Source organism: Moschus berezovskii, chromosome 14, assembly GCF_049115385.1.
Source record: "Moschus berezovskii isolate FMDL1 chromosome 14, NW_MosBer_1.0, whole genome shotgun sequence".
Lineage (NCBI taxonomy): Eukaryota > Metazoa > Chordata > Mammalia > Artiodactyla > Moschidae > Moschus > Moschus berezovskii.
Genome location: NC_142473.1, coordinates 88,698,681 through 88,710,835, shown reverse-complemented (window position 1 = coordinate 88,710,835; position 12,155 = coordinate 88,698,681). Strand labels below are relative to the sequence as shown.

Here is a 12,155-nt window from a genome sequence, read left to right as displayed (position 1 = left end):
TTGCTCACAGAGATGGGGAATCAGGTTTTACCTGGAATTCTCTAATCCTGGGAATCAGGTCATCAAAATAGTGATTCACTGCCGCTGTGAAGCCCTTGTAAGTTGTTCTCAGCTTCATATGAGAATCCTTGAGTAACCAGCTAGGATGGAAAAGGCGAGACTCAGCCTTGGGGTGGGAGACAGCAGACAGAAACGTTCACATGTCTGAGGTTGGAGAACATGGACAGCCCAGATTCACATGGCCAGACTGGAGCAGCACACTGGGATACTAACTCATCTTTAAGAAAAAGTTGTCTGTGTTTGGTCACACAGAGATCAACACCTCAACCGCCACCTCTTCCCCCAAATGCAACTGCGGCTTGTATGACGTGGAAGTGGAAGCGGTCAGGGCAGGGTTGCCAAGTTGCAGCCCACAGGCCAGGTCAGAGCTGCTGACTGTTCTGTCAATAAAGTTTTATTGGCACGTGGTCCACCCTTCACTTCCACATTATCACAGCTGTGCTCCTGGAGCAGCGGCAGAGACGAACCTCACAACAGACTCTGTCTGTGCCCCCGAAAGCTGAAAATATTGATCATCTGGCCTTTTTCAAAAAAAGCTCACCAAACCTTAGTCTGGTATGAGATTTTTATAAAAAATATTTCAGAGTTTTTTTAAAAATGTTTTTTAATGGAATATTATTTGGTCATTTAAAAAATGAGGAATTGGTTCATGTTAAAGCATGTACAGACTTTGACAACATTATGCCAAGGGAGGGACTTCCCTGGCAGCCCAGTGGTTAGGGCTGTGTGCTGGGCTCAGTCACTAAGATCCTGTAAGCGGCGTGGCACAGCAGGAAAAAAAAAATTATGCCAAGAGAAAGAAGCCAGGCACAAAGGGTCACATAAGGTATAATTCCATTTATATGAAGGGTACAGACTAGGCAAATCCACAGAAACTGAAAGGAACGTAATGGTTGCCAGGGGCTGGGGGTAAGCAGGGTGGGGGTGACTGGGCAAGGGATTTCTCTTTGAGTAAAAAAAACATTCGGGAACAAGAGAGTGTGATGGTTGTTCAACATTTTGACTCACTCAATTGCCACAAAATTGCATAGCTTTGAAAGGTAAATTTCATATTATGTACATTTTACTACCATTTAAAAATGATAAGAAAAAAGACCCTTTTTGAAAAGAGATAATCAATCTAACTTTGTGCTATTATTAGTATCATCACAAAAGTTAGAACTTATAAAGATACTGATTACATGATACTGATTAGCCAGTAGCTTTCATTAAGGAAAAGAAGGATTCTGCACTACAAGGATGAGACGGAGATTTATAAAAAACAAACAAACGAGCGAACACTGTCTCATTGCTGGTGTTTTAAAGTGCATTTTCTAGGTCATGAAACGGGGAACGGGCGGGCATCGACTAAAAGTGCACCTAGGCAATCAAGCAAAACTCTCTGACCCGACTTGCCAGCGAACAGGCTCGGCGCACGAGCACGGCTCACCTGGGCAAGCCTCCGAGGTCCAGGTCGCTCCCGACGTAGGGGCCGACACACAGGATGACCCACAGGTCCACCTCTGACGCCAGGGATATGAAAGCGCTGAGAAGGGAGGCAGTGGCGGCAGTCACCAAGAGCGGAGCCCCTGGACCTGCCGCCCTGTGTCTCCCCGAGGCCTCTCCTGTGGTGGAACCAACTCCCAGCCTGCTCACAGAAGTCCCTGCTGGAGACAGGACCCGGGGACGGGGCCTCCTTCCACACAGAGGCCTCAGTCCAGAGGCCCCGAGGGCAGGACGCAGACGACTTGCAGGAACCCCGGCCAGACGCCGGCTGCCCCCTGGGCCAGCGCTGAGCCTCCTGTCCCCGCGAGGGCACCCCCAGGACGTGCCTTCACGAACCACGCTGGCTCCCCCTTCCTCACCTCCCACTTTCAGCCTGCCTCTAGCCAGGTTTATTCCTTGCAGTTAATATTTCTAAACGTGAAAGTCCTCTTAATTTTCACGACTACCACCCTGCGTAAAGAACTCTTGTCCACCTGAGTTCTTCCAATGGCTTCCTCCCTCCCGCCTTCCCTTCTGTCTTCCCATGCCGCTCCAGGCACTGTCGGCAGAGCATAACCATAGGCGACACACACAGGAGGAATGTGTCCCGAGTGTCAGCATCAGTTCTGCGAGTGGATCGTTTTCTCTGCCAACCCTATGACATAGGTATCAGCATCACCTCCATTTTACAGCTAAGAGAAAAGGCACTTAAGGAGTCAGAGGTCACATTCTTGGGAAACTGGAAGAGTTAAAAGACAAGCTGCCTCCAGAAAAGAAATCGTAAGCATGTTATTCTACCTCTTAAAAACACCACCAGCATGCAAACATGAACTTCCTGAATTTCCCGAATTAAAATTCTCCCAGTGGCTTACTTCATAGCCCCTTCAGAACAGATTTCAAATTTTGCAGCATAGCATCCGAAACGGGCCAAGATAAGCTTGACTATCTCTCCAGCTCTATTTTCTGACGTTTCCTCTACCAGCAGGAGAGTCAGATGGCGTTACTGCCGTTTCAGGAAAATATGAAGTTAGTCACAGGACCTGCTCCTTTCCTCCCTGGCACGTGCTCACCTACGCATCCTGCTGCCTTGCATTTAGCGGGCTGATCCCAAGCCACCAGGACAGAAGCAGAAGCGAGTGATCCTGCTGCCAGAAACCGCCCTCCGCCCGCTCCCTGCTGTGGGCGCAGTGCAGGTGGGCGCGGTGGCTTGAAAGCTAGGTGCTGGCGACTGTTAAGCTACGAGAGGGAAAGACCCTGAAGCCCTGGGCTCTCTCGTGGAAGAGCTCTGCACACTCACGGTGAACATCTATTTTTAACCTTCTTTAATGAAAACAGATCTTTGCTGGCAGACGGTGTCGGGCTTCCCTCACTGCAGCAGGAACGCCAGGGTCACTCACATCAGGGTCCTCCCACACCTCTGACTGCTCCAACTGTGGCCTTGCTGGACCTTCTGCCTGAAATCACGCCTGACCCCTCTAACAAACTCCTGCTCGGGGTCCTAATGTACTGGCGCTATCCCTCTGCTGTTACCCGCCCCGGGCTGTTCCCCTAGTTTGGGTTACGAGTCCTCAGCTGCTATTTGCCTCCCTCTATAGACTGCAAGGAGATCCAACCAGTCCATTCTAAAGGAGATCAGTCCTGGGTGTTCACTGGAAGGACTGATGCTAAAGCTGAAACTCCAATACTTTGGCCACCTCATGTGACGAGTTGACTCACTGGAAAAGACCCTGATGCTGGGAGGGATTGGGGGCGGGAGGAGACGGGGACGACGGAGAGTGAGATGGCTGGATGGCATCACCGATTCTGTGGACATGAGTTTGAGTGAACTCCGGGAGCTGGTGATGGACAGGGAGGCCTGGCGTGCTGTGATTCATGGGGTCGCGAGGAGTCGGACACAACTGAGCGACTGAGCTGAACTGAACTGAACTGAATACAGGGAGGCCTGGCGTGCTATGACTCATGGGGTCGCGGAGGGTCGGACACGACTGAGCGACTGAACTGAACTGACTGACGGACAGTCTTACTCCACAGCATAGCACATAGTCTTTATATCCCCAGCATCACAGACAGTCATGAACTACAGCGGATGGAAGACACATACTTTTGAACAGTTACTCTTACTGTATCATGTCTCAAAACTCCTATAAACTATAGTTCAGAGATTTCCTCCTATAAGTGAAACGGGGGGGGGGGGCGCCCACGATTGGTTGGAGCCGCAGGGATGCTCTCTGAGCCACACGTGGTAAAATGCACGGCGGACACTGAGGTCCAGGCTCCACTGCTGACAACAGCTTCCTGCTCAAGGGGCTGCCGTCTGGGGAACAGAGCTGTCAGCGCTTCCTGGGGGTTCTCAAGGGGAAAGCAAGGCGGGCAACTCTTGCTTCATCTGACCCTACACAGTCAAACCCTTGTCTGGAAGCCAGAGAAACAGCAACTTAAACAGGAAACATACACCAAATCCAGGTTTCCACTAAACTGAAACTGGCCTCTTCTTGGTTCATGAAGGTTCCAAGGAACATGCCTGAAAGAGAAAAAAGAGAAATGTAAAAACTTCATATTTTACAATTATAAATTCTGTAATATTAGATTATACAATATTATTTAAATGCATACAAAATGAAATCCAGCAACCAATAGTATAGCATTGACAATACCCAGTATATCCATTTAAAGTTTACTAGTTATGCCAAACTCACTCTCCAAAACAAACAAAGAAATCCCGAAAAATATGACGCATAAGCCAGAAAAAAAAATTGAGCAACAGAAAAAAACCCAAAAATGACATATAGGTTGAAACTGGCAAAAAAATATTAAAAAGGTATAACAAACGTATACCATATCTTTAATAAGTAAATAAAAGCATGGCCATAATGAAGAAAATGGAAGATATAAAAAGGATCCCAAAGGAACGTCTAAATTTTAAAAAATATAATATCTGAAATCAAAAATACTCTAGGTGCAATTAAGAGCAGGAAATGAAAAATATCTAACAACAGAACAGAAATAGGAATAGAATCCCAGATGTTTTAAGACAGAGCAAAAGAAATTACCCAAACTGGAAAACAGGAAAAAACACTAAAAGTTAAAATGAACAAACCATCAGTAATATGTGGGATCTTATCAAGAAGTCCCAGGGGGAAAGGGGAGATAAAATTACTAGAAGAAATAGGAAGTTCTACCAAATTTTGGTAAATTGATGAAAACCATAAACCTACAGACCCAAGAATTTCAATGAACCACAAGTGGCGGGGGCGGAGGGGGGGGATCTACACCACAGTGCATCAGAAGCAAATAGCTGAAAAACAGTGACAAAGAAAAAGTCTTAAAAGCCAGAGAGAGGAAAACAAGAAATTACACAAACAGTTTTTTAAAAATATAAGAACTGCAGAAGACGTGCCACCAGATAATGTGTAAGTCAGGAGACAACAGAGAGACATATTTAAGGTACTGAAAATAAAGCCCGAAACAAGGACAGAAACATCAGCCTGAAATTCTACACCCCGTGAAATTATCCCTCGAAATTTAAGATGAGAGAGAAATATTTTTCAAAGAAACGAAATCTAAGATAATTCATGATCAACTGACTTCGGGAAGTCTCTCAACAGAAAGAAATGACACCTGGTAGAAACAGTCATCTGTACAAAGGAATGAAGAGTGTCAAAAAAGGTAAATATATGGGTAAATAAGAAATACATTTTTGTCACCTTTAAGTTAATCCCAAATATAATTAGATGTTCAAACCAGGTAAAAAATGCATCATGAATTTCATAGTTTATGAAAATAAGACACGACACAGCACAGCACAAAGAACAGTGAGATGTGATATATAACAGTGAGATTCTGAAGCCCTAGCGCCACTTTTAGAAAGGAGAACGAGTTAGAATTTAGGAATTTAGATAAAGAACTTTATACAAGAACTTAGGGAACAAATCCAAGATCCTTTAAAAAATGATTCAATATCCCACTTTTAACAATGGACACATCATCCAGACAGAAAATCAATAAGGAAAACTGGAGCCGAATTACACGTTAGACCAGAAGAACACGTGTTGGTGTGGGTTTTGATGGAATCACACACAGTGATGGGAATGAACAAGCTAAAATATGGCGGATCATGGAGGAATCTCACAAACATGATCTTGAGCAGATCAGACACAAGAGTAAAGACTGTATGATTCCAGGTGCATAAAGTTCAAAAGAGGCCAAAGTGATGTACGTGTCGGAGACACAAGCTCTGACACTCCTCTGCTGGGTGGTCCTGACTGCAGGCCACAGGAGAGCTGCTGAGACGTGGGCACATGGCCAGGCTACAGGAGCAAGTTCGTGTGACTAAGCTCATGGAGCTCAGAGCTTACATATTGGACACATGCCGAACTTCAATAAAATGCGACTATGAAAACGAATACAAGACAGCGATGAAGCCAGGCTTCAGCAGTACGTGAGCCGTGAACTTCCAGATATTCAAGCTGGATTTAGAAAAGGCAGAGGAACCAGAGCTCAAACTGCCAACATCTGCTGGATCATCAAAAAAGCAAGAGAGTTCCAGAAAAACATCTGCTTTATTGATTATGCCAAAAAGCCTTTGACTGTGTGGATCACAACAAACTGTGGAAAATTCTTCCAGGAGGAGGCAGGACGAAAAGGGGACGACAGAGGATCAGATGGTTGGATGGCATCACCGACTCGATGGACATGAGTTTGGGCAAACTCTGGGAGTTAGTGATGGACAGGGAGGCCTGGCGTGCTGCAGTCCATGGGGTCGCAAAGAGTCAGACGTGACTGAATGACTGAACTGAACATTACCAGTGAAGGTGTGCTAGGTAACTTGGACCAAACATTCCACACCCTGTGCCCCTGCCCCCAACCCCGACAACACCAGACTGCTAAGCTTGGATTCAGGTCTCACCACCCCCTCCCCCAACACCTGCCATCTCTCGGGCTGGAATCCTCACCATTCTAGCTCTGGGGCTCCAGCTCGCCAACCGCAGATCCTGGGATTTCTCATCGCTCACACACACACACACACTGCTGGCCCTGCTTCTCTCAGAAGACTCCTAACACAGCCGATCACATTCATTCAGAGCACATGGCCAGGGCTGAAGCCGGCTGCCAGAGCCGGGGTTGGTAGCAACACTTAATCTGTAAGTGACGGCTCACCGGAGGCTCTGTATTGATGAGCTCGAGAGTCAAAACCTGCAGGAGCCCCAGGGTTCTCACTGCGAAGGTCTAAGACAAACCCCTCTTGCTTCCCCCGGGGTTAGGGGAGAGTGGGCATTTTAAAGCATGTCCAGGCTCTTCTGTCCTTGACAAACGCCTGCCCTCAGCCGAGAGTGCTGCTGCCAGAGCTGCAGGGGATGTTCCCCAGACGACCACGGGGAGAAAGAGAAGCATGCAGAGCTGGCCTTGCGCGGTCAGCTCGGCGCAGAGACCCACCGAGGCCGACGGCACTCGGCCTCGGCCCTCCCCTCGCAGCCTGTCTACAGGCTCCCATAGACAGAAGGGGTTTCAGCCAGAGGCGCTCTAGGACTCAGGCTCTGCTTAGGGGGAATCTCCAGGGAAAGCCAAAGATGGCAGGGAAACAGCAGCAAGGACGCAAGGGGAGTTATTTTGAAACCAGTTACAGCAGCACCCCTGCACGCCAGACAGACGTAACAGCTCACACACAGGCCTGCTGTGCCAGGCCCTCTCGCCCATGCCAGCATGCCCAGCTTTTGACAGAAAGCTTTAAGACAGGCAAAAACAAAGACCACTGCTCGGAGGCAAGGCAGATGAGAACCAGGCTTCGACATGGGAGACACTGTGGAATTACTAGACCGGGAATTTAAAACAACTCTGCCTCAGGTGCCAAAGAAGGAAGTGGACAGTGGGCAAGGTGGGCAACATGAGCAGAGACGGAAACTCTGAGAATAGAAAGGAAGCACTAGAGCACGAGGGGCTAGCGCCTGGCTGGGCTCAGCTGTCACAGCGCCATGGGAAGAAGGCGTGAGCTTGAGGCAGGGCGGGAGCACCCTCCAGGCTGAAGCGCAAAGAGGAAAGAACACAGCAGGAAGGAGGGCAGTCTCCAAGTCCCGTGGGCAGCACGGCTGTGGCAGAAGTGCCAGAGGAGAGCCAAGGGAGAAAGGAGAGAAGAGACAGTCCAAGAAATAACGTCCCAGCAGCTCCCCAAGCGAAGGCAGCTGTCCAACCACAGATCCAGGAAGTTCCACAAACACAGAGCAGGGTAAACACACTTAGAAACCTGTATGCAAGGATGTCATAAACCCAAAGTGCTGTGATGGCACAAGGAGAGTGGGTCACAGGGTGCCACCGAAAATGGGCTGGACCCACGCCCGCCTCTGCGTCCTCAAAGCGCCAAGACCCTCTGCCCTGGGGCAGAGCACCTGTGAGTCTACAGTGACATTACTATCCCATGACTGAAGACCTGTTTAAGGCTGAAAGAACGAAGAGTAGCCTTCAGCTGTAAAATGCGGCCCTTGGGAGTGAACGCTGGCTCCTTGTCCACAGGCTCCTTGCTGTGCCCAGCTACGCACCTGCTAAAATGCCCCAACCCTGTGCCAGCCCCACCCCGAGTTACCCCCACTGCTGGCCCTGCCTCAGACACAACGCCCAATCCAGAACGTGTGCCTGCTCTTCCCAGACCCCTCGGGGTTCTCAGGCTGGCCCCCCACCGTACAGAAGGCCCCCCATGCCGCTTGCCAAGACGGGCACCACCCTGCTCTGTGCTCACACCCCCCTGAGTCAGTAGATCTGACTGTCAGACTGCAGGTTTCTTCCTGCAATACTTTGGCCAATGACTGGTTGTCAGTGTGTGTCGCACACAGTGGAGGAAGTCAGAGAGAAGATCAATATGGTCGATTAGCACGAAGATATGGGGTCCGGAAACTGAGACTGCGGGGCAGAGGCAGACAATGAGAAGGGACTCTCGGGCACGAGGCTGCGTGGGGGCAAGGAGAGGCTGGGACGGACATATTACAATGAAGAAAGGCAACGTGTCAGTCACTCAGTTGTGTCCTACTCTTTTCGACCCCATGGACTGTATCCTGCCAGGCTCCTCTGTCCATGGAATTCTCTAGGCGAGAATACTGGAGTGGGTTGCCATTCCTTTCTCCAGGGGATCTCCCTGACCCAGGGATGGAACTCAGGTCTCCCACATTGCAGGTATATACTTTACCATCCGAGCCACAAGAGAAACCCCAATATTTACATGACTATGTGTTAAACAGACATCTAATGGGAAGCTGCTGCATAGCACAAGGAGCTCAGCTTGGGGCTCTGTGATGACCGAGAGGGCCGGGATGGGGCGTGGGAGGGAGGCTCAAGAGGGAGGGATATATGTATACATACAGTAGATTCACGTTGTTGCACAGCAGAAACTGACACAACATCGTAAAGCAAATATACTCCAATTAAAAAGGGGGGAGGGAAGGAGAGGGATGAACTGGGAGTTTGGGGTTAGTAGATGCAAACTATCACATTTAGAATAGATAAAAATAAGGTCCTACTCTATAGCACAGGGCTTCCCTGGTAGCTCAGTTGGTAAAGAATCTGCCTGCAATGCAGGAGACCCTGGTTCGATTCCTGGTTGGGAAGATCCCCTGGAGAAGGGAATGGCAACCCACTCCAGTATTCTTGCCTGGAGAATCCCATGCACAGAGCAGCCTGGCAGGTTACAATCCATGGGGTCGCAAAGAGTCGGACATGAGTGAGCGATTAACACTTTCCACAAAAACTTTTGTAAATCAACCACACTTCAATTTAAAAAATGTATATTTATATGTAAAGACAGTGCAATCTTTTCTACAAAATGCATGCGCTGTGCTGCTGCTGTATTCTGAGATAATGTTCTGCTTTGAGTGACTCAGAGCATCTTATAGTTTATGAAACAATGGTGATATTTTTTATATTTCTAAGCAAGGATACTAAAACAGACAAAACTTGGCAGTCTCATTTCAACCACATGTTTTAAGATTTTTCCTAGGTCATGACATTCTCTACGGAAGCCTCATTGATTTCAGTGGTATATTATTTTCAGGTGAGAAGCACAGCGATTCCCTGTTTGTACAGAATGTAACAGTTCATGAAGTTTCAATGCCCGAATCACCGCTAAACAAAAGCAACAGCACGATGAGGAAACAAAGAAGGAAAACCACGAGATGTGTCGACGGTTTCATGACAGTTTTGGGGAAAATGCTGTAAAACCTCATTTCCCATCATTTTCCAAATTAAATTCAAAATATTTAAAATACAGGTTTGTTTCTTTTTTCCTAACCTCACACTTTAAAAATCAAGTCACTGAAAAGGACACAAATAGAAGCACCCAAACAATAACGGATGGGCGCTTTCTAAGCTTAGAAGGCGGACGAGACACCCACTCTGTCTGTTCTTTCTTTGCTTCAGTGGACAGAATGGATTCTCCAGGCCTGCCTCTCAGTGAGACAGGACTTGCCCTGGCACCCATCCCTGGGCCGACTCTGACCACAGGGCAGCTCTCCACGGAGGATGGGCGTCGCTGCCTAGACCCCTAGGACCGAGGGGACGCTGGGCTGCAGCCGCCTGGGGCAGGAGACCACGGTGTGCAGGCCGGAGCAAGCCTGCTGAGACAGACGGCCGTGGGAGCGGGCTCCACTCGCGGCGGGCCCAGGTAGCCTGCGGCGCCAGGCAGAGGCCGGTGGGGCAGCCCGCACTTACGTGGTGACGGTGTTGAAGCCGCAGGCCTTCAGCTTCAGGAGGCTGTCCTTCCAGTAGTTCCGCGGCACGCGGAAGTAGTGGATGGTTCCCGACAGGATGAGGAAAGGCGTGTTCCCCAGCGTGAAGTTGGAGCCCCTCACCTGCAGGCCCACAAGCCGCTCACTGACGTGCGAGGGCCTCAGGAGAGCCTGGACCACGCTGCAGGGACACAGGGGGCGTGTGACTCCCACAGAGGTGGGCCCATCGCCAGGGTCTCTCCTCCAGGGCCCTGCCCTCAGACCTACCTCTCTGGGAGGCCTTTTTGCAACGTGGACGTTACCAGAAATCTGGAAGTCGGGCTCAGGAGGCCCACCAGCCTCAGCAAGAACAAGAAGGCCTGCATTCTAGACAAATGGGGTGGACAGAGGTCAAGGCCCCGGGCCGGGAAGGAGTGGCTGCCGGGAGAGGCCCAGCCTTGGAGGACAGGGGGCCGGGTGTGGGCAGGCCTGCACAGCTATCCTGGGTTCCAGACACACCAAGGCCAGGTCTCCTGCCAGGAGGGAGGTGGGCTGCGCAGACAAGCTCCTGCTGAACCATGGGGTCTTCAGACATGCCTGACTTTTTAGAGAAGACCAAGCCTCCCTCAAAGGAAGCTTTATAAACAAAATCATCTCGGGTAATTTGCCAGAGACATTTTCCAGCTGAGTGACTCTCAGGGGTCAGTGTCCAGCAGAGAACAAGGGCTTGGGCCCCGTCATCTCCGCCCACCACCCCCAACCCCTCCCCCACACTGCGGCTGGTGGCCCATGACTTTCTTCAGGGAACAGGGGTCGCCATGCGGCCCACCTAGCAATGAGGGGTGTCCCTGGGGACCTGGCGGTGGGGGGCGGGTGTGGCAGGGAGGTTGCGGGGAGGGTGGACCCAGCTCCAAGTGACAGGCCCCAGACTCACAGTGCAGATGACCACCGCCATAGACCCGCTCCCCCAACAGGCCATCCCAGGGGAGCGCATAAGGAGAGGGACCCCAAAACTGCCAGGGACCCGCCCCTGGGCTTCCTCCGGAGCTCCCTGTAGACCAATGGCCCACCGCAGCCTCTCTCAGGACCTGAGCGGTGCCCAGCGGTGCCCATCCCGCTGCGGACTCTGGGCGGCCCGCACCCACCCGTCTCCCTCCGAGACCCGCCCCCACCACCAGGACCCCTGCCCCTCCTGCACCCTCCGCCTCCTGCACGCCTCCCCTGTCTGCACCGCCCCCCCACCCCAGGACCCCGCGCGGTAGCGGCCATCCCCTCGGCACGGTCGCCGCACATCCCTGCGCGAGGCTCTGAGAACAGGATGGTCCTTTCCTGGACTTGGGGTCCAGCCGGAGTGCCTTTCAGGCCCGGCAACATCCCCGGAGCAGGTCGGGCTCTTGCCAGACCGACCCTGAAACCGGCAAGTCCCTGGCCGCGCCGGCGAACCTCAAGCACGGAGCTCTACTGGCTGCAGACCAGCGGGACCTGCAAGGCTGGCGCCAGAGCAGAGTCGGGAGCGAGGGCCGGGGCGCGGGGCGGGGCCGGCGCTGAGCGCTCACTCGCCTGGAAACACCAGCGCGGACCCGCCCTCCCCACCGCGGGGCTACAGCCCTCCAGGCTAGTCTGTGCTGATCGGATTCAGGCTCTGAGAGCAGCTTTGTTTTTCAGTCGCTCAGCGTGCCCCTGCCGACTCTTCGGGACCCCATGGACTGCAGCACGCCAGGCCTCCCTGTCCATCACCAACTCCCAGAGTTCACTCAAACTCATGTCCATTGAGTCGGTGATGCCATCCAACCATCTCATCCTCTGTCGTCCCCGTGTCCTCCCGCCTTCAATCTTTCCCAGCATCAGGGTCTTTTCCAGTGAGTCAGTTCTTCGCATCAGGTGGCCAAAGGATTGGAGTTTCAGTTTCAGCATCAGTCCTTCCAATGAATATTCAGGACTGATTTC

General features: G+C 51.1%; 1 protein-coding gene across 1 annotated transcript in view; it reads right to left on the bottom strand.

Annotated features, from left to right (window-relative positions):
* The window catches only part of LOC129553754 (beta-galactosidase-1-like protein 2), a 33,127-nt gene extending 21,545 nt beyond the window's left edge, over window positions 1-11,582 (bottom strand). Inside the window, exons 1-6 of the mRNA XM_088843599.1 lie at window positions 11,500-11,582; window positions 10,497-10,595; window positions 10,213-10,410; window positions 3,977-4,045; window positions 1,490-1,585; window positions 32-140 (exon numbers count right to left, since the gene is read on the bottom strand). Of these exons, the coding sequence (XP_088699725.1) occupies window positions 32-140; window positions 1,490-1,585; window positions 3,977-4,045; window positions 10,213-10,410; window positions 10,497-10,595; window positions 11,500-11,582 (654 nt within the window). The remainder of the gene's footprint in view (window positions 1-31; window positions 141-1,489; window positions 1,586-3,976; window positions 4,046-10,212; window positions 10,411-10,496; window positions 10,596-11,499) is intronic.
* Between the last annotated feature and the right edge of the window lie 573 nt (window positions 11,583-12,155).